A 27,806-nucleotide genomic window follows, 5' to 3' on the forward strand; every position below is an offset into this window, starting at 1 on the left:
TTTATTATATACTTTCCACTGTTTTAATGATCAGTAACATTGTAACTTTCACATTTGTGTTTCATAGACCATCGAATGTTTGGGGGGGCTGTGTGTGTGTGTGTGCAATACATTTTAAAATATATAAATCATTCCAAAATACTAATGGTATATTTTAGTGTGTATATACACATGTGTTGGTATATATTACATGTAGTATATATACATACCAAGTGCTATAATAGATATAACACATAGTCATAGCTATAGAATTATATATATTTATATATAATTTGCATGCACATATATTATCTATAATAAATATGAACGGATACACTATCAAAAGCACATGTGGGGCCTCCCCGGTGGCGCAGCGGTTGAGCGCTGGGTTGCGAGGCTGCCCGCAGCCTCTGCGGCTCCGGTTCGATTCCCGGCTGCTCCCCCGCCACCGGAGGAGGGTCCCACATGGCGCGCAGGCCTCTCCTGCCGCCCGCTGCTCCCCTCAGCAGTGTACTTCGGTCCTTCTGCCTGCTCTGCTCCCCGCTCTGGCTCTGGTGAGTTTTCTCACCCTCCCGCGCTTCTGACTGTACCCAGTGCATGTATAAACAAAAAAACAAACAAATAAATAAATAAATAAATAAAAAACCATGCCTCTATAAAAAAAAAAAAAAAGCACATGTGTGTGTATCTATACATATTTATACTAAATATATCCATATACTAAATATGTGCCTGAAGGATATCCTATCTCTCCTAGCATCTATCTTTTAACTTGGAGGGAGACCATTTCTAGAGTGATTGTAGTCCCTCCCATTCGATAGCTCTCCATTTTCTCCTGTACCTCCTCACAATCCCATACATAAATTACCTCATGGCTTACTTCCTCTTGAAAATTGAAAATATATTCTATCTTTGGTAATTTTGGCATCATTGTTATTAAACATAAATGTTTTATTACATTTTTTAAGCTTATCCAAAGAAGAAAAAGAAGATATATGATGATGCAAAGGTACTTTATCCTGCTGATGAACACAAAGCAAATAAAGAAACATATGGTAATTAAATATTTTGATAAGAATTACTAAACAGTTAATTGGGAAAATATTGAGTTTGGTTAAATGCTGATAAATCTTCTGTTCTCTATTGTCAAATGACTGATTTAGAATGATGCTATCCAATAATGAGTGAGCCTTTCTTTCAGAACTTGATCTCTAGTTAATAAGTATTTTGGACTTAATGTTATGCATCATTTTAGAAAAAAGTTAAACAAAAGGTATACTGATGTTAAAGGAACAGTATATGAAACCTAACAAATTGCAAGCTAATTTTTAATGCTTACAATGATTTTAGAAAACTCTGAAATGCACCATAAATTAAGCACATTAACTCCAATGCCATCATGAAGCCTATCAAAATATCCTTTTATTTATCTAATACTATGTCATTGCATATTGTCTATTAGAGTTCACTGGATTAGGCAAGGAATCCAAATACCCACATAAAATTCCTTCATATAATAACATGACCAGAAGTATAAGACCATTAAAAATTAACAATATGCATCTCTTCTCACTTTTAAATTTCCAGGTGAAAAATTAAAATATAAAAGTTAGATCTCTTTAGCCTTAAAACATCAAAAATGTCCAAAAACTTCTCCTTGACTGTGGTGTGAGTAGTCTCAAGACTCAGAAACCTGGGGAGAAATATGGTTGTCTTAACTGAGAATCCACCACTCTCAGGACCTCTGAAATGGAGTTAATTTCATTATGTTTCATGGGTCCCATTTTTAAAGTCCAAAGAGTTTTTCATAACACACCAAAGAGTTACTAAAACTCACAAAATTATGATGACACTATCCTGTATCTACTCCATGTAGACAATAAAACTAGATTCTCAATTTTTAAAGCAGTTTTCTCATTAACTCTAGTGTTTAATGCAGTCTGAACTAGTCTTACCGGTATCAAAAAATCTCAGTGGTATTGGAGGTAAGGATGGTAAGTAGAAAATACCGTTTTCAGTCTCACAGGCTACCAGTCTTTCTTGGCAATTGTGCAGAGACCAGATCTGTAAATGTAACTAAGCATAGTGGGAGGCACATCCCATTAAAAGATGAATTCCAAAACCATATTGATCATACATTGGATGGGGGAGAGTGGTCTTTATATCTACTCCCCAATCTGTGTCAACTGTAATCCATTCTATGTTTTGTGAATTTAAAAATGTTCAGTGGTGACATCACAAGACAGTATGTATTATTAGAAGTAACTCTTTCTCGTTCACCATAATCAAACTAATTTCTCTTTTATCATCGAACCCTGAGTATGTATCCTGTACTGTCACACAGACACACAACCTTTACATTCTTATGTGCAGTTTGCCCTAAGTTTTGTAGCCAGCGACTCTCCAAGTAGTGTTCACAGCCTTGAATTCCCTATGAACTGTTTATTATCTTGTTTCAGTATCAAACTATATATTCAAATTATTTAATAATTAATGAAATTCTTAATATCTATTCATAAATATGTTATTTATAGTTTGTTTTTTTAAGAAATCTGACACTGGTTTATAAGTTTACTGTCATGTATTTTTTTCATAATGTCTATTATTATTATTAGTGTTATCTGTAGACCCTGTGGTGCTAATATTTTAAATTTTCCTGATGTTGGAAATTGGTGTCATCTATTTAATCAATCTAGCTTATCACTTTTATTGAACCCAATGAGTCAGCTCTTCATTTTATTTCTTGTTTTTCTATTTCTTTGATTTTCAGTTTGATCTTCATTATTTAGTTTCTTGTCTTTGCTTAGTGTTAACAAGAAGGTAAAAGAATCAAACTCTGACATATTGCTGAGTTGTGTGTGAAAAAATAGAACTGCTTTGGACAACAGTTTCTTCAAAGTTAAACATATATATTCCATACAACCTAGTCATTCCACTGTTAGATAATTATCAATAAATTTGCCCAATAGAAATGAAAAATTATGTCTCCACAAAGACTTGTGTGTGAAAGCTAATAAAGTTTCATTTGTAAGAGGCTCACACTGGACACAATCCAAGTAATAGGTGACTGCATTAAAATAAGTAACATCCATAGAATGAATATTTCTCAAAAATAAAAATGAACAAAGTATTAAAATATACAACAATGTAATATTGAGTGAAATAAGCCAAGCCAAATAATACATACAATATTATTTTATCCATGTACAAATGTAGAAAATTCACAGTAAACTGTGTGAGAGATACAGAGCACTGTTGTCAATGGATGGACGTAGAGAGGTAAATGGTTTACAAAAGCAAGAAGGTTTGAAAACTTTCAGGGGTTTTGGAAATGATTTTTCAACATCAGTGATGGTTTCATAATTGAGACATTTAAAAATTTATAAAAACACCCAATTTTAAAAAAATACAGTTTGTTGTATTCCAGTTATATTTCTAAGTTGTTTTTAAAAACATGGTGTTTGTCTTTTAGGATCTACAGTCAGTGGTATTCATCATTCTCGAAGTAATTTAAAGAATATTGCGAACACAAATTCAGTTGCTTGCCACTCAAATGTACAAGATAATGATACTGAGCAAAAGGTATAAAATTATATCTCAAACTTTTGTATGGTGTTTCTTAATGTATCTAGTTAACTTTCACTTCTAAGAACAAGTTCCTTCACTAGCATGATACTAATTGGTTAAGGATATTAGGAGGTCTCATGAGAGCTGACCCCTTTATCTGAAAATGTTGAGTTACCTTTGTCCTATACTTATTAGGCAATTTAGCAGACTCTAAGCCAAACACATTTAACAATTGTAAACATAATAATAGCAAATATTTATTGATATTTACTGTTAGTCAAGCCCTGTAGTTATCCAGGAGACAAGGAAAATAAGAAAACTGGGTTACATCAATTACAAATATGAATAAGACATGGTTGCTCTTCTTGAGGATTCTTTGTCTATTGGGGAAGACCAACAGAGAAGACTGTTAATATAAAATGGAAAGGGTTGGAAATATATTGCCCTGAAACAAATTAAACGACTCTAAACTTTTTAGAACCAATATTAAATAAATTACGATGCCATTAAACAAAATATGGACTACTGGAAAATGAACAAGTTTGTACATTGCTACATATTAAACTCATTTTTGAACTAGTTAAAATTAAAAAATTAAAAAGCTGTTAAAGTATCCTAGAAAGTTGAAAATATGTTTGGTGCTTAAGACAATTTTCAAGTAAACTTGATAAAGGGTGGAAAACTATTAATTTGGTTGATTGAAAATATACTTTAGAAGTGTAGTTACTAATGAATTTTTTTTCTTTAATGTGTGAAAAAGAGAGATGGAATGAATACTAAAAAAGATAGTGATGATAAAGGTAAGAAAAGGAAAAATGTTCATAACTGTCATTTTTAATTATATAATTATGGTTTCAGCATAGTTTTTCAAGTTGTTTGTTTTACTTAATTCAAAAATAAAGGATATTGTAAAATTGTTTATGAATATTGATGTTATGCTTAGCCCATTTATTTGAATGATTGATTAATGAGTACGGCTTTTGAAATGCAAAGTTTGGGACAGTTACTGTCCCTGCTATGCCTGTTTGTAAATGAAAGGTAGAGTAAGTTCCTGACACACGGTCATTCAGGACAGGACAGAATGACTCTATGTCAGAAAACTCTATGTCACCAGGAAGTTTTCCCTATTCACTGTAATCCTTCCCCACAAAATATTTCTTTTCTTCTACCTCCTCTCTGAGTGGAATATACAATAGTTAAGTTTTTCTGTACCTTGATAGACTGCTGTAAATTGCTAAAAATATTCTTATGCATATCTTACATACATACACAGAAAATTGCCAGAAAATGGAGACCACTTCAAATTCAATACAAAATCAAATTCATCATCATCCTGGTTTTCCTTTTTTTACTGAAGCATAAGACCTGAGTTATCTTTGACTTCTTCCTCTTTCTTATATTTTACCTCCCACAAATTGCTTCTTTTTGTCTGAACTGCTTCTTTGATCCTCACCAGTGGCCCGTGATCGAACCGGTGCTGCAGAGGCTGCGGGCAGCTTCGCAGCCCAGTGCTCAACTGCTGCGCCACCAGGGGAGGCTCTCTTCTTACTCCTCTTAATCCTTCATACCTAACACCACACCTAATAGCAATTGTCCTAAAACACAATTTTGGCTATTCCTTTATTTAAGTTGTGAGTAGTATTCCACTATTTTTTTTTTTTTAAAGATTTGTTTATTTATACAAGCATTGGGGTATGGGCCAGAGGCACGGGAGAGTGAGAGAATTCACTAGAGACAAAGCGGGAAGCGAAACAAGCAGAAGGACCAAAAAACACTGCTGAGAGGAGTAGCAGGCGAGACAGGAAAGGCAGGAGAGGTCTGCCATGCTGTGTGGGTATCACCCTGGCTGGCAGGGAATCGAACCCACACTGCAGAGGCTGTGGACAGCTTCACAGCACTGCGCTTAACCCACAGTGCCACCGGGGAAGCCCTACACTGAATAGTAAATGAAATGCAAATAGTGAATTCTGGCATTGGGTTCTGTTTAGTCACAGGGATTAAGCAGGCATAATATTACATAAATTAAGATCAGATCACAGATTAAGGCTTTAAGAGTTGTTTTATAAAGCAATGGTGAGCCACTGGAAATTTGTAGATAGTGAACATCAATAAAAGATCTTATTTTCTTGGATATAATACCTTAAATAAATTACGGATTGCTGTAAATCAGTGATTGTGGCAGTTCAACAGGAAGAATAATAGATTAATTCTATGCATTAACAATCACCATTGTTCCAGCAATAGTATCTTTTATTTAATGGTATTTCTTATTTCTATAGGCATTACAGAAGTCTCAGCACAAAATTTTGCTATGTCAGCTCATATTTCAGCCACAAGAAAGTTTAACAAACCTTCACAATCTTATTTGGAGCCTCCAAAACATGAGGTATATGATATTTCTTTTGTCCCATTTATTTGCTTTGCCCCATTCTTTTTGCAAGTGGAATAAATGAGGTACAATCTTATGACCATCATTGGCATGAAACAATTTCACTTATGAAGTGATCATACAGAATAGTTTTATTCTCTAAAATTGATCATATTTCAATAGAGTCATAGCCCTAGGTATGAATAGTCTTCTTAAACATAGACTATAACATAGTTTTTCCCAGTGTACCTCAACCTTCAGCGGAAGAATCAAATTCACTTTACTTTGACTAATACCGATGGATTGTTCAGAGATAGACAACCAATCTTTCCTCATGCCCTTTTTACCAGTAATGTTGAAAAGTCACCAGCAAAGATTCAGGGTGTGTCTTCCAGTATGGCTAGACTCTGCAAACAATGTAATTTTTTGCTGAACATCTAATTTCCTTTGAGGAGATTGGAGTTTTGGTATGCACTAAAGCAAAGGATATTTTCATGACCAGCCATCAGTAAAATCCTTGAGGGTTGAGTATTTAATGGACTTTTCTAGGGAGAAACATTGTACATAGGGTACTGCATTTTTTTTTTTTTAATGCCAGAGAAAAGAATATCCTCCAGTGTGCCCTTTTATAGGAAGGGGAGGCATAGGATTTTGTGCATGGATTTTTCCCAGAGTCAGTGTGTATCTCTTCTTATTACTTATCCTATAGTATATCCTTTTACTATAACAAATTTTGGATGTGAGTTTAACCATATGCTGAGTCCCACAAAACTCTGCAAAACACCAAATATTTAGATGGTCTTATGGACCTCCTTTTATATAACTATCACCTTTTGAATTTTATAAATAATACATGTAATATAAACACTGTAGAATGGGTGCATTTCATAAAAAATTGACATTTAAGAGAATTTTCAAAATCTTCTATTTCTGTATTTTCAAATATATAAATAAAAGTTGACATTAAAATCTTGGGAAAAAATCGTCTTTGTTGTTGTTGCTTAAATTATGTAGGAGAGAAATGGCGACTGGAATGAAAAGCCAAATAAGAAATCAAGCTACACCGGTGAAACAAGTAAGCATCAGTAACAGCTATTGAGTAAATCATGCAATCCATCCATTCTTTCACTAATATTTATTATGGTCCTGCTTCATGCCAGGTATGGTGCTAAATATTAAATTAAAAAACACATGGTTCTTATCCAGGGCTGTTGTAGGGGAGTGAAGAGATAATCACGTTGGTAATCACAACTTAATATGATAAATGCAATGCAGAAAGTAGACATTGGTAGGGAGGATGGATTAACCAGTGCCTTCATGTACCTAGGGGCCATGCTTGAGACATTAAGTATATGAAGGATTTTTCTAGTTTAATTTTGTGAAAATCAATACTTTTAAAGTGAAATAGTCTGTTACATTGAATGTTAACATTGAACATTGAATGTTAACCATTCTATTTCCCTGGCTGGTTTTATGCTTAATTCTTTTTCTAAGTTACCATTTTCTACCATGTTTATAAATATTTTGTATAAATAAGACTTAATACACATTATTGGTACCTTTTGGTTTATAGGGAGAAACAAAACTTAACATTTAAACTTGACTTTAAACTGACTTTATTATTAACATTACTTTCTTTAACCAAGTTATTCTTTTTTCTCCAATAGATTTATTCACTTGTATATTTTCATAATTGATATATACCATTCTGGTATATCGTCATAAATATATTTGTATCTAGAGTATATACTAAAACCTAGTGATGAAATCTTGCTAGATTACATGCAAAGCAAGTTAGAAGATATTTGATTAGGAAGAGATTAATAACAAATCAGTAAGTAGAGGAAATATAATAATGATATATTCAACAAATATTTACTCTTTATGAAGTATTAAGGATATAGTAGTTAATTTATATCACAGTGTAACAGAAGAGTATATATTTAATTATGATATATAATAATGAGTTTACAGAGGGCCTCCCCGGTGGCGCAGTGGTTGAGTGCTGGGTTGTGAAGCTGCCCGCAGCCTCTGCAGCGCCGGTTCGATCCCCGGCTGCTCCCCGGCCACCGGAGGAGGGTCCCGCATGGCGCGCAGACCTCTCCTGCCGCCCGCTGCTCCCCTCAGCAGTGTACTTCGGTCCTTCTGCCTGCTCTGCTCCCCGCTCTGGCTCTGGTGAATTCTCTCACCCTCCCGCACTTCTGACTGTACCCAGTGCATGTATAAACGAAAAACGAACAACAAGTAAATAAATAAAACATGCCTCTATAAAAGAAAAAAAAAAAAACTTAAAAAAAAAATAATGAGTTTACAGAGAAACACGGTATGTTTTAGGAGAACTGAAGATGAGTATTTATTTATTTAGACAAGTTTTAAGGAAGGCTTTCTAGAGGAGTTAATACAAAGTGAATGAGACCTAAAAAATGAGAACAGAGAGAGGACAGGTTACTCCAGACAAAGGAAATAGTAAAATCAAGGGCACATGGGCATGGAAAACATGATATATTTAGGGAAATCATAAATTATTTTGTGTCTCTGGACCATAGAATACATATGGAAGATTAGTCCAAGACACTGAGAGAGCAAGATAAGAACAACAGGTGGTATATTACATTTTAGGTCTTGCTAAAGATTTTGGACCTCATTGTGGAGAGACAGCAGAGAACATCTACTGTAAGATATGGCTGATAGTTTTACAAGTTGTTCAGGAAGAACAAACTAATTATAATTTTCTTCCTCTGATACAGAATCTCAGGCTCATACTACAGCCCAGGATATTTTCCCTACTTGTGCTTTCTCGAATGCGTAAGTAGCTAAGAAAATTAATATGTAATTATAAATTAATATTTTAGCAACTGCATTCATGTTATTTCAAGCACATTATTACATGAAATTCTCTTCATCTTGCAGTTCTGCTTGCATTAATGAAAATTTGGCCTTTTGCAAACTTCTTAGTGTTAAGATTGAACTGTAATGTAGACAAAGTAAATCGTTTTCTTCCTCTTCTACTTCCATTTCTTTATTCCCACTGGGTTTTATACTTGCTTTGAATTTAGAGAGTTTATGCCAGTTTCAAGTATGTCCTATATGACCTCTCCTCTTCAGGTAGTTTTCCACGATTTGAATTTGCCTCTTTGCTTTTTTACCTTTTTTTTCCCGTTTGAAACATTACCTACTCCTCAGACCTTTTAAGATTATTGGCTTCCTAAGGATGACAATTTACTGTATTAATGACTTAATCAGTTATTCCCCTTCTGAAGGATATCTACAATGAAATCCAAAATAAAAACACCTAATTACAGAAATTTCAGGTCTTTGGAGAAGAAATTTTGACAGCTTGAAGGCTTTTCATTCCTCAAATCTTGGTGGGCACCTACTCTATTGGTATTTATGTATTCTCTTCTTAACTTGAGAGAAAGAAGAAAAGTTCTAATTTTGGACCCATCTTATCACCTTCTGAAAAATACATAGTTGCAAATTAAGGTTTGTAGACTTTTAAAAAAGAAACCCAATTCCTAGGAAAATTATTGCATAAAATAGTTGGATAAAACTGAGTTTAATGTGGCATTAACATATTCAAATCAAGTTTCATTGGAAGAAGGATCTTGACTTTAGGACTGGCAGGTATCAGTTTTCTGATTTACTGAAGACTCATAGACCACATAGCACTGTCACAGATTTATGCCTCTTTATTCCCCCCTCACCCCAAATTATAAAACTACAGAATTACTTGAATCTTTCATAGCAAATTGTTTGGTTACTCTTTCAACTAAATTTAGCTTAGCTCAGCTAAGATTACTGACTCCCTGCATGACCTGGGACTTCCTTACCTCTCCTTCAAAATTACTTTTGAATGGACAGGGGAGGAAAGAGCACAAGAGACAATGGTGATGGTGCATGGTGAACTGGTGGTGGGAATTTTACAGGGACTACATCTGAAAGGAGAAAGCAAACATTGTACAAAAAGAATGATGTAAAATATATATAAAATAAAAAAGGTGGATTAAGAAGTTGAATTTTCCAATAGATATAACTTTTATGCAGAAGCTATAATTCTACAATTTGACTATAATTCTATAATACAAATAATCATATTCCTGAATACAGAAGCCAGTGTCAAAGGAAAGGAGGTGCAGAGGAAGGGATAAACAAAAATAAAGGTTTTTCTTCCTGTTGAATTTCTGAAGGAAAACACTAATATATAGAGAAGAAACTGATTCATTGATTAAAAGTTTTAGATGGTTTACATAAATTCTTTACCATAAATAATAACTAAATAGCCAACCTTTCTTAACTTTATAGACAACAGAAGCTCCCCCAAAGACACTTGCAGGAAAAAGTATGTATTATAAAATTCATTGATAAAATAACATATTTTACAATGGTATTTTCTAATGTGTCATAACAGAAAAAAACCTGTGAATTAAATAATAAATAATCACCTATTGATATGATATTAGTCAGTTTTTCTCTTTGTCTTCTTAAAGTTTACTTTTAGTTAATTATCTTGTTTTATAATGGTTTAAAGTTTTTAGCAAATAGAAAAGTTTGATTCAAGGAAATAATTCTCATTTCAATATTATAATGAAAAGTAGGTTATGTTTGCCAGAAGTAGGTTATATTATAGGACTTACAAAAATTTAAGTATAGTTTTCAAGTGTCACTGTTGGAAACTTTCACACTTACTGCTATTATCTCTAGCAATAAGAAAAATAATCAGTATTAAATATATTAGTTTATATGTATTGAGTGGTTTAGAACAATTACTCTGTTAAAATTTAGATTTTATTCTCAAAATGTTTGATTTAGGATGTGATTAGACAAGTACTACACAACATATGTTGTCATCCAAAATGCGTTTTTCGGGCCTCCCTGGTGGCTCAGCGGTTGAGCGCTGGGTTGCGAAGCTGCCTGCAGCCTCTGCAGCACCGGTTTGATCCCTGGCTGCTCCCCGGCCAACAGAGGAGGGTCCCACATGGCGCGCAGACCTCTCCTGCCACCTGCTGCTCCCCTCAGCAGTGTACTTCAGTCCTTCTGCCTGCTCTGCTCCTCTCTCTGGCTCTGGAGAATTCTCTCACCCTCCCACACTTCTGACTGTACCCAGTGCATGTATAAACAAAATAAACAGGAGAAGGCGGAGCAACATGGCGGCGAGGAGACTCTGCGAGTAAGATCTCCCATTAAAAAAAGTTATTAGGGAGGAAAAGCGGCAGGTCCCAGTGAGAACTGGGACACGGAAGATAAACGGGTGACTCCAGCAAACTACCCGAAGAAGAAAGTTGCCATAAAAGAGGACTAGAAGGGAGGAAAGCGCAGAACCCTGCTACCCTCCCCCACCCACAAAGTTGGCACTCTCCAACCAGCAGAGAGGAGTTAAAAAATAAACTAAAACAACCAACAAGAACAAACTACACATCAAGCGGGACTGTGAGTGGAAAGGAACCATTTCAGCCACCACACCCCATGAACGGGAGCTGTGGAGAACCCTGCAAGATTCGCCGCTGCGGTGAGCTAACGGCTCTGGGCACCATTAGAGAACAACAAAGACCACCGGAGGAGACCTGCACACAGCCCCAGGCCGACCAGTAAGGTTGCGCAGAAAACCGGTGGGCTTGGTGTGCTTGAAAAGCAAATGCGGATCGGGATCGCTGCTGCCCAGGTCCCCGCGCCTGCGACCTAGGCTTGCGGGGAGACGCGTGGAGGCCCTCACTGAGGTGAAAGTCCCTCACTGAGTAAGCAAGAACCAGGCGCCCAGGCACGGGAGCGGGTGCAAAAGGCGCCATTCCCGCGCCACTGAACTGAGCTACAGCCCATGTCCTGGACCTGAGGGCTTTGGAACTGAGACCCGGGGCACGAAATTCGGGCCGTGGGTTCTCCACGACGGTGGGGCACAAGGCAGACACAGCACCCCAAAGCCATTGAGGTTTACCCTACCATTCCCGCTCTGATCCCTGTGCCACGGGGGGGAGGGGGTCAAAAAACAGCCCCCCAAGGACAATAGGAGAGATCTCTGGCGCCACTTAGCGACCAGAAAAAAAAAGTCACTAACTCCCCATAGAAGAGGGAAATTTCTTAAGAAAAGACTTCTTGAAAAGAGCAGAAGGCTTCCGGAGGACCCAGTGGCCAGCTGGGAAGTTAGACCACGCCAGGCCCCTTCCGACCAGCAGTCTGAGCCCACAGAGGGAGCAGGCACCCACGTCCGGGGCAGACCGGGCACGCAGAAGAGTGTGCCTGAGACCGGATGTGCAGGGACTGCATCCTGCTTCGCCATTTTAGAACAGGGACATTTCTTCAGTAAAGACCGCCGGAAACCAGCAGAATGCTCCCTCAGAAGCCAGAGATGGCTCCTGGAGGAGCCAGAGGGGAGTGGAGAAGTTCACCCAAGATGCCGGCCAGTCCGAGCAACACAGTGTACCAATGCATACGACAAATTAGAAAACAGACAGTAGGGAGTAGAAGAACCACACACAACCTAACAACTCCTCAGGAAAGAAGCACACCACAAAAAGAAAACCACCCCCCAGATTGCAACGAGAGTAACTTGGAAGAACTTCTGAGCCTTCCAGAAAGAGAATTTAAAATTGCCATGATTAAAAAAATGACAGAAATCATAAAGGAAAACAATGATCAGAAGAAGGAAATTGAGTCCCTAAAGAGGGAAAACAATGGTCAGAAGAATGAAATTGAGTCCCTAAAGAGGGAAGTAAAAGAAACGCAGGAGATCAAAGAATTAATGGAGGAACTAAAGAATTCTGGGAAAAGCAATGAAAGCAGAATAGATGAAATGGAAGAACGAATAAGTACTCTTGAAGACACAGAAATAAAAAAAACCAAAACAGAAAAGGAAAGAGAAGTACGAAGGAAAAAGAACGAAGAAAGACTTCGGGAACTATCTGACTCCATGAGGAAAGGAAATATAAGAGTTATTGGAATACCAGAAGGAGAGGAGAGAGATGTAGGAACAGAGAAAATATTCCAGGAGATAATTGAAGAGAACTTCCCAAATGCGAAGAAGGAGCTGAAAATTGATATACAAGAAGCAAGAAGAACACTAAACTTCCACGACGAAAGGAAAAATACAGCAAGACACATAATAGTAAAGCTCCCAAGAATCCAGGACAAGGAAAAAATAATGAAGCTGACAAGAGGGAAGAAACAGATAACATTCAAAGGAAAACCAATCAGGCTGACATCGGACTTCTCCGAAGAAACACTACGGGCAAGGAGAGAGTGGAGGGACATAGTCAACAGACTCCAAGAAAACAGATGCCAACCAACAATACTCTATCCCGCAAAGCTTTCCTTCCTCTATGAAAAAGAATAAGGACCTTCCCAGACAAACAGAAACTCTGGAATTTCATTACGACTAAACCCCCACTCCAAATAATACTACAAGGAATCCTAAAGCCAGAACCACAGAGGGGCGAATAACAACGAAAGAAGGCAAAAAAAAAGTTATTAAAAGAATAAATAAATAAAATCAAAGGAAAGACAAACACAATGGCAAATACAGATGCTAACATTAATATTAACTCTAAATGTAAATGGATTAAACTCTTCAATAAAAAGACACAGAGTTACAGCCTGGATTAAGAAACAAAACCCAACCTTTTGCTGTCTCCAGGAAACACATTTAGCTACAAAAGATAAAAATAGGCTCAAAGCTAAAGGATGGAAAACAATCCTACAAGCAAATGGACCAAAAAAGAAAGCAGGAACAGCTGTACTTATATCAGATAAAACAGACTTCAAACTCAAAAAAATAAAAAGACCCCAATGGTCACTACATTATGATCAAGGGGACAATACTTCAAGAAGAAATAACACTCATTAACATATATTCACCAAACGAAGGAGCACCAAAATATATCAGACAACTGTTGTCCTCTCTAAAAACAGACATCAGAGAAAACACATTCTTAGTGGGAGACTTCAACACACTGCTATCAACAATGGATAGATCAACAAGACAAAAAATAAGTAAAGAAACTAAAGCTCTAAATAAGGACCTAGATCATTTGTGCTTAACAGACATCTATAGAACACTAAACCCAAAAAAAACTGAGTACACATTTTTCTCAAGCGCACACGGATCATTCTCCAGGATCGATCACATACTGGGGCACAAGGCAAACATCAACAGATACACCAAGATTGAAATCATACCAACCATCTTTTCTGACCATGAAGGCATCAAACTAGAAATAAACCATAAAAAGAAGGCAAGGAACTATCCTACCTCATGGAGATTAAAAACCACACTACTGGAAGACCACTGGACTAACGAGGAGATCAAAGAAGAAATTAAAAAATTCTTTGAATTGAATGACAAGGAGGACACCAATATCCTAAATGTATGGGATGCAGCAAAAGCAGTAATAAGAGGAAAATATATAGCAATAGAAGCTCACATCAAAAACAAGAAAGAACTCAAAGATACAACCTAATCTCGAAGCTCAAATATCTAGAAAAAGAACAACAAAAAAATCCCAAAACCAGTAGAAGAAAAGAAATAATAAAAACCAAAGCAGAAATAAATGAAATTGAAACTAAAAAAACAATCCAAAAGATCAATGAAACCAAGAGCTGATACTTTGAAAAAAATCAATAAAATAGACAAACCCCTAGCCAGGCTCACAAGGGAAAAAAGGGAGAAAGCACAAATAAACAGGATCATCAATGAAAGAGGAGAAATCACAACGGACACAGCAGAAATCAAAAGAATAATCAGTAACTACTATGAACAGTTATATGGAAACAAGTTCAACAATCTAGAGGAGATGGACAAATTCCTACAACTCTGCAATCACCCAAAGCTAGATAAAGAAGAAATAGAATACCTAAACAGACCAATTACGAGCAGCAAAATTGAAATGGTAATCAAAAACCTCCCCAAAAACAAAAGCCCAGGACCTGATGGATTTACAAATGAATTCTACCAAACATTCAGAGACGAATTAGTGCCTATTCTTCACAAACTCTTCCAAAAAGTTGAGAAGGAAGGGACAATACCAAACACATTCTATGAAGCCAGCATTACACTAATACCAAAACCGAACAAGGACAACACAAAAAAGGAAAACTACAGGCCAATCTCCCTAATGAACACTGATGCAAAAACCCTCAATAAAATTTTAGCTATCAGAATCCAACAATGTATCCATAAGATAATTCACCACAACCAAGTAGGATTCATTCCAGGGACACAAGGATGGATTAACATCCGAAAATCAATCAAAGTTATCCAACACATCAACAAAAAGAATTATAAAAATCATATGATAATATCAATAGATGCTGAGAAAGCTTTCAACAAAGTGCAACACCCATTCATGATAAAAGCCCTTGAAATTCTTGGGATACAAGGAACATACCTCAACATCATAAAGGCCATCTATGACAAGCCAACAGCCAGTATCATTCTCAATGGTGAAAAGCTGAAAGCAATTCCATTAAGATCTGGAACAAGACAAGGATGTCCACTCTCACCACTGCTTTTCAATATAATACTGGAAGTCCTAGCCAGAGCAATAAGACAAGAGAAAGACATACAAGGAATCCAAATAGGAAAAGAAGAAGTCAAATTATCACTATTTGCAGATGACATGATAATATACACAGAGAACCCCAAAAACTCCACAGAAAAACTAATTCAACTCATCAATCAATTCAGTAAAGTGGCAGGATACAAAATCAACACGCAAAAGTCACTAGCCTTCCTATACACAAACAATAAATCTGAAGAAGAAGAAATCAAAAAAACCATCCCTTTTATTATCGAAACAAAAAAATCAAATATTTGGGAATAAATCTAACAAAAGAGGTAAAAGACCTATACAAAGAAAACTATAAAACACTGTTAAAAGAAATAGAAGAAGACACAAAGAAATGGAAAGACATCCCCTGCTCATGGATTGGAAGAATAAACATTATTAAAATGGCCATCCTACCAAAAGCAATCTACAGATTCAATGCTATTCCAATTAAAATTTCAATGTCATTCTTCAAAGAAATAGAACAATTATTGATGAAATTCATATGGAATCACAAAAAAACCCCAATAGCCAAAGCTCTCCTGAAAAAAAAAGAAGGAAATGTAGGCATCACACTCCCAGACTTCAAACTATACTACAAAGCCATAATCATCAAAACTGCATGGTATTGGAACAAGAACAGACATACAGAACAATGGAATCGAATAGAAAATCCAGAAATAAACCCACAGATTTATGGTCAACTAATCTTTGACAAAGGAGCAAAGACTATGCATTGGAGCAAAGAAAGTTTGTTTAATAAATGGTGCTGGGAAAACTGGGTCGCTACATGCAAAAGAATGAAGCTTGACCACTACCTCACACCATACACAAAAATCAACTCAAAATGGAGGAAAGAACTAGACATAAGATCTGAAACCATAAAATACATAGAAGGAAATATAGGCGAAACACTACGTGATTTGCACATCAAAGACATCTTTACAGACACATCACCCAAAGCAGTGATAGTGAAGGCAAAGATAAACAGCTGGGACTACATCAAATTAAAGAGCTTCTGCACAGCAAAAGAGACAATAAGCAAAACAAAGAGAAACCCCACCAACTGGGAGAACATTTTTGCACCCAACACTAATGATAAAGGACTGATCACAAAAATCTGCAAAGAGCTGATGAGACTCAGCAACAACAAAGAAAATAATCCAGTCAAAAAATGAGCAGAAGAGCTAAAAAGAAACTTCTCTGAAGAGGAAATACAAATGGCCAACAGACATATGAAAAAATGTTCAACATCACTTGTAATCAGGGAAATGCAAATCAAAACTACCATGAGATACCATCTTACACCAGTGAGAATGGCACATATTAAAAAAACTAGCAACAACTAATGTTGGCGAGGGTGTGGAGAAAAAGGAACTCTTCTACACTGTTGGTGGGAGTGCAAACTGGTCCAACTACTATGGAAAGCTGTGTGGAGATTTCTGGACCTACTAAACATAGAGCTTCCATATGATCCAGCAATTCCACTCCTAGGTATTTACCCAAAGGACTCAGAAACATCAATTCCAAAGAATACCTGCACCCCTATGTTTATAGCAGCACTATTTACAATAGCTAGGCTTTGGAAACAACCCAAATGCCCAAAAATAGATGACTGGATCAAGAAGATGTGGTCCATATATACCATGGAATATTACTCAGCATTCAAAAAAGATAAACACATGTAATTTGCAGCAGCATGGATGGAGCTGGAAGGGATCATGCTCAGCGAAATAAACCAAAAAGAAAAAGAAAAATACCGGATAGTCTCATTCATAGCAGGAATCTAGAAAACTTAAATAAGGGACCAGGAAAATGAATAACTATAAGAAAGTGAAAATCAAAATCAACAAAAAACTGTGAACCAGAGACACTTTTTTGGGGGTGGGTGGCGGGAGGGGAGGGATTATGGTCAGAATGGGGGGGTTGCAATTGTATGGGGGAATATAAAAATAAAATTTATTATGTTAAAAAAATAAAATTAAATAAATAAATAAAACATGCCTCTATTAAAAAAAATGCATTTTTCAAGTTACTAGCCATTGTCTTTACAATAATTGAAAAAAATACTGGGAGATTTGGGGATTAGACTAAGCTGATAAAAAAATGACTTTCCTGAAGTGCCCCCAAACATTTTCAAATGTGTCTAGAGAAACTGTGCTGCATAGGTGATAACTTTCCTTTGAATATTTACCTGAAATGTGAATAATTCAATGCTAACTAAAGCAATATTTCGGGTGTGAAAGCACAATTTTAGGAATCCTAGTGTTTCTAGCCTGGTACTTAGTACAAGTCTTAGAGACTTTGCTGCTAGTTACTTGTGTTTTTGACTTAGTAGTACGGATAATTTTAGAACAGACTACTAAGTTCTTATGGGCAAGGAGATTTTTTGCAAGCCAAAAATATATTTTCAATAAGTAAGTAGAGGTATATAGATTTCTACAGCTGCCTTTTTTCTATTCCTGGTCTAGTTCAATCTATGACCAAGGATATGGTCTTTTAAATCTGGTCTCTGGATTTTATTTTTAGTTCACAATGTGGAATTTTCCTGACTCTCTGGGTCCCAGTTCTAGCTTAGTCCTTCTTTTCTTTTCTTTTTCTTTTCTTTTCTTTTCTTTTTTTTTTTTTGGTGGGGAGGGGTGGCATCATTTTTTATTGAGGCACCATTGTCTTACAACACTGTACATGAGTCATAGGTATATGCTGACACATCTTCAGATATATGAGAATCATTTTGTCTAGCTAGGCAGTAAGCCATCTGTTTTCCCTATTCCCTGATAGAAGAATGAGTCTGTGATCTGTATATATGGAAAATACAACAGCTCATTGTTAATTATTTGATAGAAACACAAAAAAATAAGTTAAGCTTTAAAGATTTTTAATGGCTTTGCATGCAACAGAGTATCATTGCAAACTGTCTTACATAGGAAGGCTGAGAAAAGATGCAGTAAGAAAAAATAAATTAGTTTAGATTGAATATAAGGGGCACTGGATGAAATGTCCCTTATATTCTATCTAAGCTAATTTGTTGATTTACTTTTTACTAAATAGTCAATTTTCCCAGCAATAAAAGTTTAAATGTTAAAAAAAAAACCTCTGAGGGAATGTGAATCAAAAGAAAATTTATGAATAAAATAAAAAGTACTTTACTGTAGAACAGAATAAACCAACTTGAAATTAATCTGAAATTCTAAATAGATTCTTTATAGTTCTCTTTATAACCATGATGGTATTCAGCTAAGAAGAGCTTCCTATAAAAAGTTCTATACCACCCTCTATTCCAAAACAGAGTAAGAGTTGCTACCTGATTTTCTTTTCATTCTTGTTTACCTCTCTTTCAGGTAACTTCTGAAGAACTGAATAGTATAATTCATAATATAATGACCTGGGTTGTGGCTACAGTGACTAGCATATTATACCCAGCCATCACAAAGTATGAACAAAGATTGAGAAACAATATATACCCTGTGTCTGAGGACTCTATCCTCTCTTCAGATAGTTCGAGTTTCTGTAGCACATGCAGTGAAGAATTTACATATAGAAGCTACACATCAGCAACAACTAAAGCCTTTCAGGGAGAGCCCTGTTCATTTGCAGTTGACATATCAGTAAGACAACCAACCACACCTTTAAAACCACCTTCTGCCCATGTGGAAAGAACAGTTGTTGGAAAAACGTATCACTTGAAAGGACAATCTATAACATCTGAACTCAAATATAATAAAACCAGCATGACATATGTATGCCCTGGGCTAAGAAGTAGTAAATCCGATAGTCACCTTTTAACAGCATTTGAAACAGCCACCAAAAAGTGTAAGGATGCAGCCACTGAAACAGATAACTTAGAGAGTTCACTGCTTTCTGATCAAAAAGCAAAAGCCGTGAATGAAGTGAAAAATTTAAACAATGTTTTTGTTAACTTTAGGTGTCACTTAAAAGGAGAAACTGAATTGATTTTAGAAAGCATCTTTCAAGAAATAATGTCTGATTTAACACAGGCTATTCCCTCTCTTTCTTCTGTAACTGCTGAAGTTTTTGTTGACCCAGGTGAGCCTGAAAAAGATGTCCTCTCCGATGTTGATATAGCATCAGTAGCTTCAGAGATCGTGGATAATATGCTTGAAAAACTACAGTCTGCAGTTGAGAAAAAATGTGTTGAGATGTATTCCCAAGAAGATTTGTCAGTCAACATTAAATCAAGTTTAACACCCAGTGAAGAAAATCTTACTTCATCAAATGGAAAACCTTTGAAAGCTTCAGTGCCTTCTACTTTGGAACCCATGTGTGATATTGCAGAGGATATGGTGCATGCCATTTTAGAAAAGCTGATGACTCTTACATCTTCTAAGCAAAATAAAATTCCTCATCTTGACGATGCAACCAAACTTTCCTATCAGAAACATATGGCAGACCCAACATGTGTGCCCTTTAAAAGAACTGACAGAGAGAAATGTAGCCCTACACCTGATGCAGATAATTTAATTGTTAAAGAGAAAATTAAAAAATTAATATCAAGTATTTTTTCCCAGTCCTCTTTGGTTGGCTATATAGAGGAAGCAGTCAATACAATACTAGGGTATGTACAAACTGAACTTAATAATGAGAAACTTATTGCTTCTGAAGAAACAGTGATACTCCTTCAATTTCTGAATGATCTCTTCACCCAGCTCCATAAAAAGCCAGTAAAGGCAGATGCTCAAAAATGTAAACACTCTAGACTGAGAAATCTTTCTGAACCTGATGAGAAGTACAGACTCACTGGTACTAGGTTATCGAATCGTCCAATGTCTGGAAGACCGTTTTCTCCTGTTAATGTTCCTGGCATGGTCCTTTATTCTGAAGATGATAATGAAGAAATAGACAGAATTGTAAAAAACGTGCTTGATTCATCTTTCAATGATGAAAAAGCAAAATCACAACAGATTCCTGAGCCTTGGCTTACAAAAGGAGACACTTGTTTTGAATATCAAAGAAATACCAAACTACCTGCAAAACTTGCTTCTCCAAGAAGCAAAGCTGCATTTCTTGATGCAGGATTAAAGACTGAGCTACCATCTTTAAATAATAAATCAATTTTGAAGGAAAGATCCTGTTTGAATAATAATATTTTGATTTTCAGCCAAGAAGAAAAGCATCAAATACAAAAGGCCTCAGAAAACATAGTTAAAAGTATTTTCTCAGAATTGCTCAAGAATATATCTTCTGTTCCTCCCAGTTCCACGGACAGTAAACCTAGCAAAGCAGCTTCTGTTTTTATTTCAGAAAAACCTCTAGGTCTCTCACATCAAGAATGGACAGACCAGATGTTCTCTGTGTCAGAAGTCAGTGCAATGGCTCAAGACATAACAGAAGCTGTGTTAAATATACTTCATAAGGCATCAAGCTGCTTTCCCAATACCACCAAAAGTTGCATTTCATCATCAGTTCATCAAAGTTCTCGAGATAGTTCTGAAACTGCCCACATGGTGAAAGAAGCCCCAAATAAAAAGCCATTAAAAATATGGTTTGAGAGTGAAAGGAAAATGAAATATTTAACTTCACTCAATTCAGATTCTTCAAAGACTACCCTATCAAAACTTGAAGAAAGTGAAACTGAACCTGTAGATAACATTAATAATAAGATCATTAATACAGTTTTTGAAAGGCTGAAATCATTCATCTGTCCCAAATTGCAAATGTGCCTCAAATCTTCACCTGCACAGCAATCTTCATTCCAATCTCAACTTAGTACTTATACAACTAAAGTGGTAAATATTGTTTTGCATGCTATCCAGAATGAACTGGAACTTAATAAGAAAAATGTAAGACCTAAGGAGAGAGACCATACCAAATGCCTTAGAAATAAAGGATTTTTTGCTGACAATGAATTAGAATCTCATCTCTCAAACTTTGATGATGACATTATGGCATCCCCATTACTAACTTGTATTTGTGAGATGTTATCAAGCAGACACTCAGATCAAAGTAATATTTCACTCCCTTCAGATGTGTCAAAGCCTGCAACTTCATATAAATCTGACATTTTTGATAAACAAAACATTTTGCCAAGTAGGCAGGATAAAAAATCATTTTACAAATATTTGGCTACTCCTTGTGCTCTCCATAGTATCTCTAATGGAAAAGACTGGAAAGAGAATGCCAGGTTGAAGGTGTTAGATAATATTGGGGAAGTACTACTTGAAATGTTATGGAAGCTCATAGGAGCCCATCCTCACTCTCAACCATCTTGTAGTAAGCTGACCAGAGACAGGATGAAAGAGAAACAGCCAACATCTTATGACTTGCAGTCTAATATTCAGCTCATTTCCAAAGCAATTTTGGAATATATCCTTACAAGACTGTGTAATATTGACATGGATACCAGTTTTGCAGATTCTGGATCTAAAGATTCCACAGAATCTCCAGATATTGACAATCTATCATTTGCTTCAATTATTGAGGGAATAACCAAATGTGTGGACATGATTTCCAGCATAGTTTCCAGGATGATTCCAGAGGGCGATAAAGAGGAGACTAAAAGCAAGGCAGAGACTACTGTTCCTGTGTCTTCCAAAACAGGGGACATGAAAGAAAGGCATTCAAAGAAACTTAAAGCTGTGGCTTCAGATATTCTTAATGTGGTTTTTGCTAAACTGGAAGGCTTTGCCCATGGAAATTTAGAAACTCTGGGTTCTATTAATGGGAATAAAAAAAGCAGTAAGATGGAATGTGAAAGTATCAATGTTTTCATAGACACACATGAAGAAAAACTATTTCAGTCTACTTTATATGTGCATGCAAAGAAAATATCAAGTGCTATTTTGAAAGCTATTCAGGCAGAATTAAATACCAACTTGTTAGATTTGAGGACAGATGCAAAATCCCTACCATCTGAGAAACAAATGCTTAACAATATAGTAAATTTAATATTAGATGCAGTATCTGCAGATATGTTTAATGAAACTGAATCTGAAGAGAGAGGAACTGAAACTTATCATTATAGACCAACCTATGGAAATCATCTTCCTGGTGGAGCTGAATCAGATTCATTTCAGGAGGATGATACACATACAGAAAAAGAATTAATGGGAAAGAAAATACCACTAAGGGAAGAAACTAAATCAGATTCTCTTAAATATGGTTTTAAAACATGGGTTCTAGAAAGAACCTTAAATAGAATTGAAGTGAAACTCAAAGAACCACAGAAATCTCCAATCATTCCCATTATTAGAAATATTTTGAATGAAATTTTTCAAAATGCTTTGGTCAATCAGTTAAATGTGCTTTCTCTCTCTCATCTAAGTGGCATTCCTCACAATGTCAATGAACCAATCACTCAATCTTCTGAGCAATTTATAGATAAAAGAATGGCTCCGTTAGTGTCTGAATCAGATGTAACAATAGTGGTGGATGATGTTGTTAAAACTGTATTTCATAAACTTTATTCAGCTGCCGTCACAGACAGAAATGCAAATGAAAATAGATATAAAACCATCACCTTTTCAACAAATGTTTCTTTTCATGAACACATTGGTGGGAGTGAGTCCTCCATTTCCGTGCTAGACAAGAATCCATATACTTTACAATCAAGATTTAACATTAATGAACAGGCCAAAGTAAATGTAGTTAAAGATATTGTACAGGCAGTATTAACAAATTTAGAAACGTTTGCTACTTCCAAAGTAAATTCTCTGTTTTGTCCCCAAATCAACTTTACAATTCCATTACCTTTACCTGTTCAATCAGATAAGAGTGCACTAAGTGAAGCATTATCAGTCAAACATTCTTATTCGGATGGTCCATTTTCCTTTTGCCCAGCAAATCATATCAAATCAGAAAAGATCAACTCACTGTCTCAACTCTCTTTGAATAAATTAAACACATATGCAACAGAAGTGGCTAGAAAAATTTTACAAGGAATCAAACATGAGTTAGATACCGAAAGAGAAAGTCCTTTCTCAACTCATAACACTGTGGTTTCTGAAAGTATTGCAAGTCATGTTGTTAACACCATGTTAAATATTGTATCATCTAAAGGTAAATGTGACGTAAACAATCCTGACAAGGAGACTGATTGCAGTCACCAAGAAGATATTATTGAAACGCTGTTCAACAAGACTGAATATCGAAAAATACTTCAAATTCAAATACAAGATACCATCGAAAGTATATTATGTGATATTTATGAAAAAACATTGTATCAGAATAATCTCTCATTTGCCACACCCACTCTAACATGGAGCATAGCTGGTAAATATCCCAGAGCAAATTCTAAAATGTTCATTGAGGGTACAGATAAAGTTAATCCAAAACATCCTGTTCCTAAATCTGATGTCATTTTGATATCCAACGATATAGTTGATATTGTTCTTCATAACCTCAGTTGTGCTGTCATGCTTGGTATAAATGCAAAGGATCCTCCTTCTGCAAGATTATCCCTGACCTTTTGTGATATGTTTCCAAAAGCAGAGTGTCAACAATCTCCTCCTGTGGGGTCAAGAAGTGAGAGAAAAATAGAGTATTTTCCATCTTCAAGAAATCTAAAACCAGTTTATGCAGATGACAAGATAAGTGTAGTAGAGGAAAAAAACATCAAGAAATCTGTTGCTGACCCATATGAAGAAAATGCTAATTTTATTACCAAGACGATTTTTGATCGGTTAGAATCTTTTGCCACAGAAAGAATAGATTCCTTAATTAATCTTGCTTTCCTATCTAAAGAAGAGCCACTTGTTAGCTCAGAACTGGAAAATAGTAAACAAGATAACAGAATCAGTCATGAGTCAAGTCAAGTAGAATCAAATGTAAATATTCTTAAAATATCAACTGAAACTATTTACAACCAAGAGCTCTCTTTTTCTAGTTACAGAGAAAAACTTGGATCAACAATTCATTTATCAAAAGCTAGTCTTAAGGAATATGCTGACATCATTGCATGTGCCATTTTGAAACTTATTAAAAATGACTTAGACCTAGAAATCCAAAAGAGACATACATACCCAAAAAACACTGCATTCCAAGAAAATATCACTGTGAGTGAAACTGTCAACAGTATCTTAAAGATTTTATATGATAAAAGAACTGCAAAGGAGACTACTTTTTACTCAAAAGATAATTCTAACTTATTTTCACAATTAAGTATATCAAATGAAACACTGCTGGAACAAAATGAACGAGAAGAAAACACTGACCTACCTCTGTTTTCAAAGCACCCATTGGAACACAACCAAATGTTAGAAAAAGAAAGCCAGAGAATTGTTTTGGAAAAAATATTTATGAGAACTAGAGAATCAAAACAAAAAGAAAAAAATGCATTTCTCAGTGTTGTGGAAGAAGTTTTAAATAAAGTATATCAAAAAATTATGGAAACCACAGGCAATATTTCTCCATTTAATGAAATCTCCCACTTTACACCTAATTCCAAAATGAAAACATTACACGTAACACAAAAAAACATCTTCCAGTCACGTATTAACAGTGTAGCAAATGACATAGTTGAAAGTGTTTTGGGGAAAATGTACTCTATAGTTGTGAGATCAATATATAAAAGTGGAGAAGAAGAAGCATCTGACAACAATGATAACTTACCCAAGAAATCATCATACATCAGAGAAATGAAACAAGCAGGAAAAGGGATTAATCCCACTAGATCCCTGATACCACAGGTTTCTCCTTATTCAGGTCGTCAATCTGTTTCTCTACTGGAAAACACTTTTTCACAACATTCACCATTACAGGTGGGGAAGGATTTAGTCCAAATGGTTCTCAATAAGATCACAAATTTTGCCTCACTTCATCTGGAAGAGGGCTTGCCCCCCAAAGGTTGTTCTGAGGAGGTGTCACACAGTTCTAAAGGAAGCCCTAAGGGCAGCCCTAAGTCAGGTTTTAAATCAAGTTTAAAATCAAGAACCAAAGTTACTCATTTGCCAAAATTTAAAACAAGAGCACACCTAGGGTCTAGTGGTGTTAAGGCCAAAAGCAAGACCAAGTTAAGTCTTGGAGAGATGCCTTCATGCGATAACTGGTCCAAGACTTCCATTAGGCTGCCACACATCCTATCAAAAGATGATACCAAAAACTTATTGGGAACAAAACTGCCCACTTCAGAACTAAAAATGTATGCCAAGAATGTAATAAGTAATATCTTGGAAACAACTGTAATGGAACTTGAAAAGGTGACACAGAGTAGAACAATGGTAAAAGCTCAAGCTTTACCATGTGATCAAATCATGGCAGCAAATAAAATAGTAAATACAATTTTGCAAGGATTACACGCTACAAAAAACTGCACGTTGGCTTTCTCACATCTGGATGATCTGAAGCTTTCACAGGGTAATATTAGTTCTGAGTCTCTTGCCAAACCACAAGCAGGTTTTTACCTGGAAAATGTTTCTTCACAGTTAGAACAGATTTTCCCTAAAGAAGGTCTATTTAGAAAAACATTTGACAAATGGCAAGCAGAATCAAATGACATGGAAAATGAAAAATGCAAACTTCTGATGATAGCTGAAACCATTTTGACTGAAATTTCAATAAAAGCACAAGAATTAGAATATTCACTTTCACTTTTAAATTTGCCACCTCTTGAAGATTGTGAAGGCAGATTCCATAATCGTTTTAAAGGAGCTTCAACTAGGGCTGACGATATCAAAACACAAATTAATATATTTGGAAAGGAAATTGTTGAAATGCTATTGGAAAACTTACAATTGTGCTTTTTGTCCCAGATGCCCACTCCTGATAGTAAAGAAACTCTGCCAAGAAGGAATGAACACAGCATCACTAAAAGTAAATATGTTGTTCCAACTAAGGATGTCCTCACCAGTGTACAAATCTATAACACAAAGACAGAAGACCCAATTGCTTTTGGCTCTAGCAATCGAATTGTTCGAGAGATTGTAGAAAGGGTTATAAACATGTTAGAGTCATTTGTAGACTTGCAATTTAAACATATCTCTAAATATGAGTTTTCTGAAATAGTGAAAATGCCTATAGAAAACCTTTTTCCTGTCCAACAGAGACTGTTAAGCAAAAAGATGTTGCCAAAAGTACAGCCACTGAAAAAGTGTTATGATGAATCCAAGTCAAGTACTATTTCCAAAGAAAGCATACAGAACACCCTTCTACAAGTTCATTCATTTCACTCAGAATTATTTACATATGCTGTTAATATCATCAATGACATGCTTGGTATAATTAAGAATAAATTAAACCAAGAAATAAGCCAAGAGGCGCCACCTTCAATTAGCATATTGAAAGAAAACATTGCAGCAAGTGAGATCATTGGCACACTGATGTATGAGTGTACCCATTTCCATGAATCTTTGATCAAAAACCTTCCAAAGGAAAATGTGTTCCAAGGAAGAGAAAATTCCTACATTGTTAATCATGTTGAATTAGCAACTAATATGGAAATGCCAACAGCAAGGGTAAAGGAAGTTTCTTATGGGAATAATCCTACACTAATCAATGCACCTGGTTTGGTGTTTTATTCAGAGGAAGATATGAAAAAACAGTATAGAGCTTCATCAAATTTACAGACATATGACAGAGCCTCTGTAAAAGACACAATTAAAAACTCACAACCAATGGAAATGTCTGATTTAGAAAATATGCCATCTAGCTCTAGAAACAAAATTCAAGATTACAGCCCAAGGCAATCTAATTTTGACCATTTTGGTCAAACCATGAGAGAAAGCTCCCTACCAGAAGGCAGTGTCTTACAAAAACTGTTCAAGAAAGCAAATGAATCCACAGAAGCAACATTAAAAGAAGTCATGTCATTCATAGAAATGGGAAAAGGTGAAAATCCAAGAGTGTTCCATTATCAGACCTCAAAACCAGTTCGTGAGCCAAACCAAATTCAGACAACTGTTTCTCCACTCAAAATATGTTTAGCTGCAGAAAATATTGTCAACACCGTACTGTCAAGCTATGGCTTCCCAAGTCAACCATTCATTAATGATAGTATGGAGACAATAAAACCATTTTTCATATCAAAGCAAAACACTTTTTCTGACATAACTGAAGAACAAAAGAATGAGGAGAAAAGTTTGCTTAGAATATGGGATAAGCGAATCACCTGTTTACCTGAAGGAGAAAGCAAAGAAGCCAGTGGAGAGTATTTTTCCCTATTGCAAAAATGGAAAAATAAGACATGCCCAACAATAAAGGCTCTGAAGAAAGCTGAACTGATTGCTTTTGCTGATTATGAACTTGGTCCAAATGAAATTCATTTGGTAGCAAGACATGTCACCACATCTGTGATCACATTTTTCAAGAACTTCAAAACTACAGGTAAGCAAAAGACAACTACTTAAAAGTTGACATAATTTAGAAAAAAGTCAGATATGTTTATAAAATATCCTGTCCAAGAAGCT

The 27,806-nt window shown here is 35.7% G+C and overlaps 1 protein-coding gene across 1 annotated transcript in view; it reads left to right on the forward strand.

The window, feature by feature from the left end:
- Positions 1-27,806, forward strand: part of FSIP2 (fibrous sheath interacting protein 2) — a gene marked incomplete at both ends in the record, with an annotated part of 72,292 nt that overhangs the window by 18,471 nt on the left and 26,015 nt on the right. The window contains 2 exons of the mRNA XM_084259217.1: positions 5,826-5,932; positions 18,789-27,723. Of these exons, the coding sequence (XP_084115343.1) occupies positions 5,826-5,932; positions 18,789-27,723 (9,042 nt within the window). The remainder of the gene's footprint in view (positions 1-5,825; positions 5,933-18,788; positions 27,724-27,806) is intronic.

Source organism: Talpa europaea (assembly GCF_964194135.1).
Source record: "Talpa europaea genome assembly, chromosome: 1".
Classification (NCBI taxonomy): domain Eukaryota; kingdom Metazoa; phylum Chordata; class Mammalia; order Eulipotyphla; family Talpidae; genus Talpa; species Talpa europaea.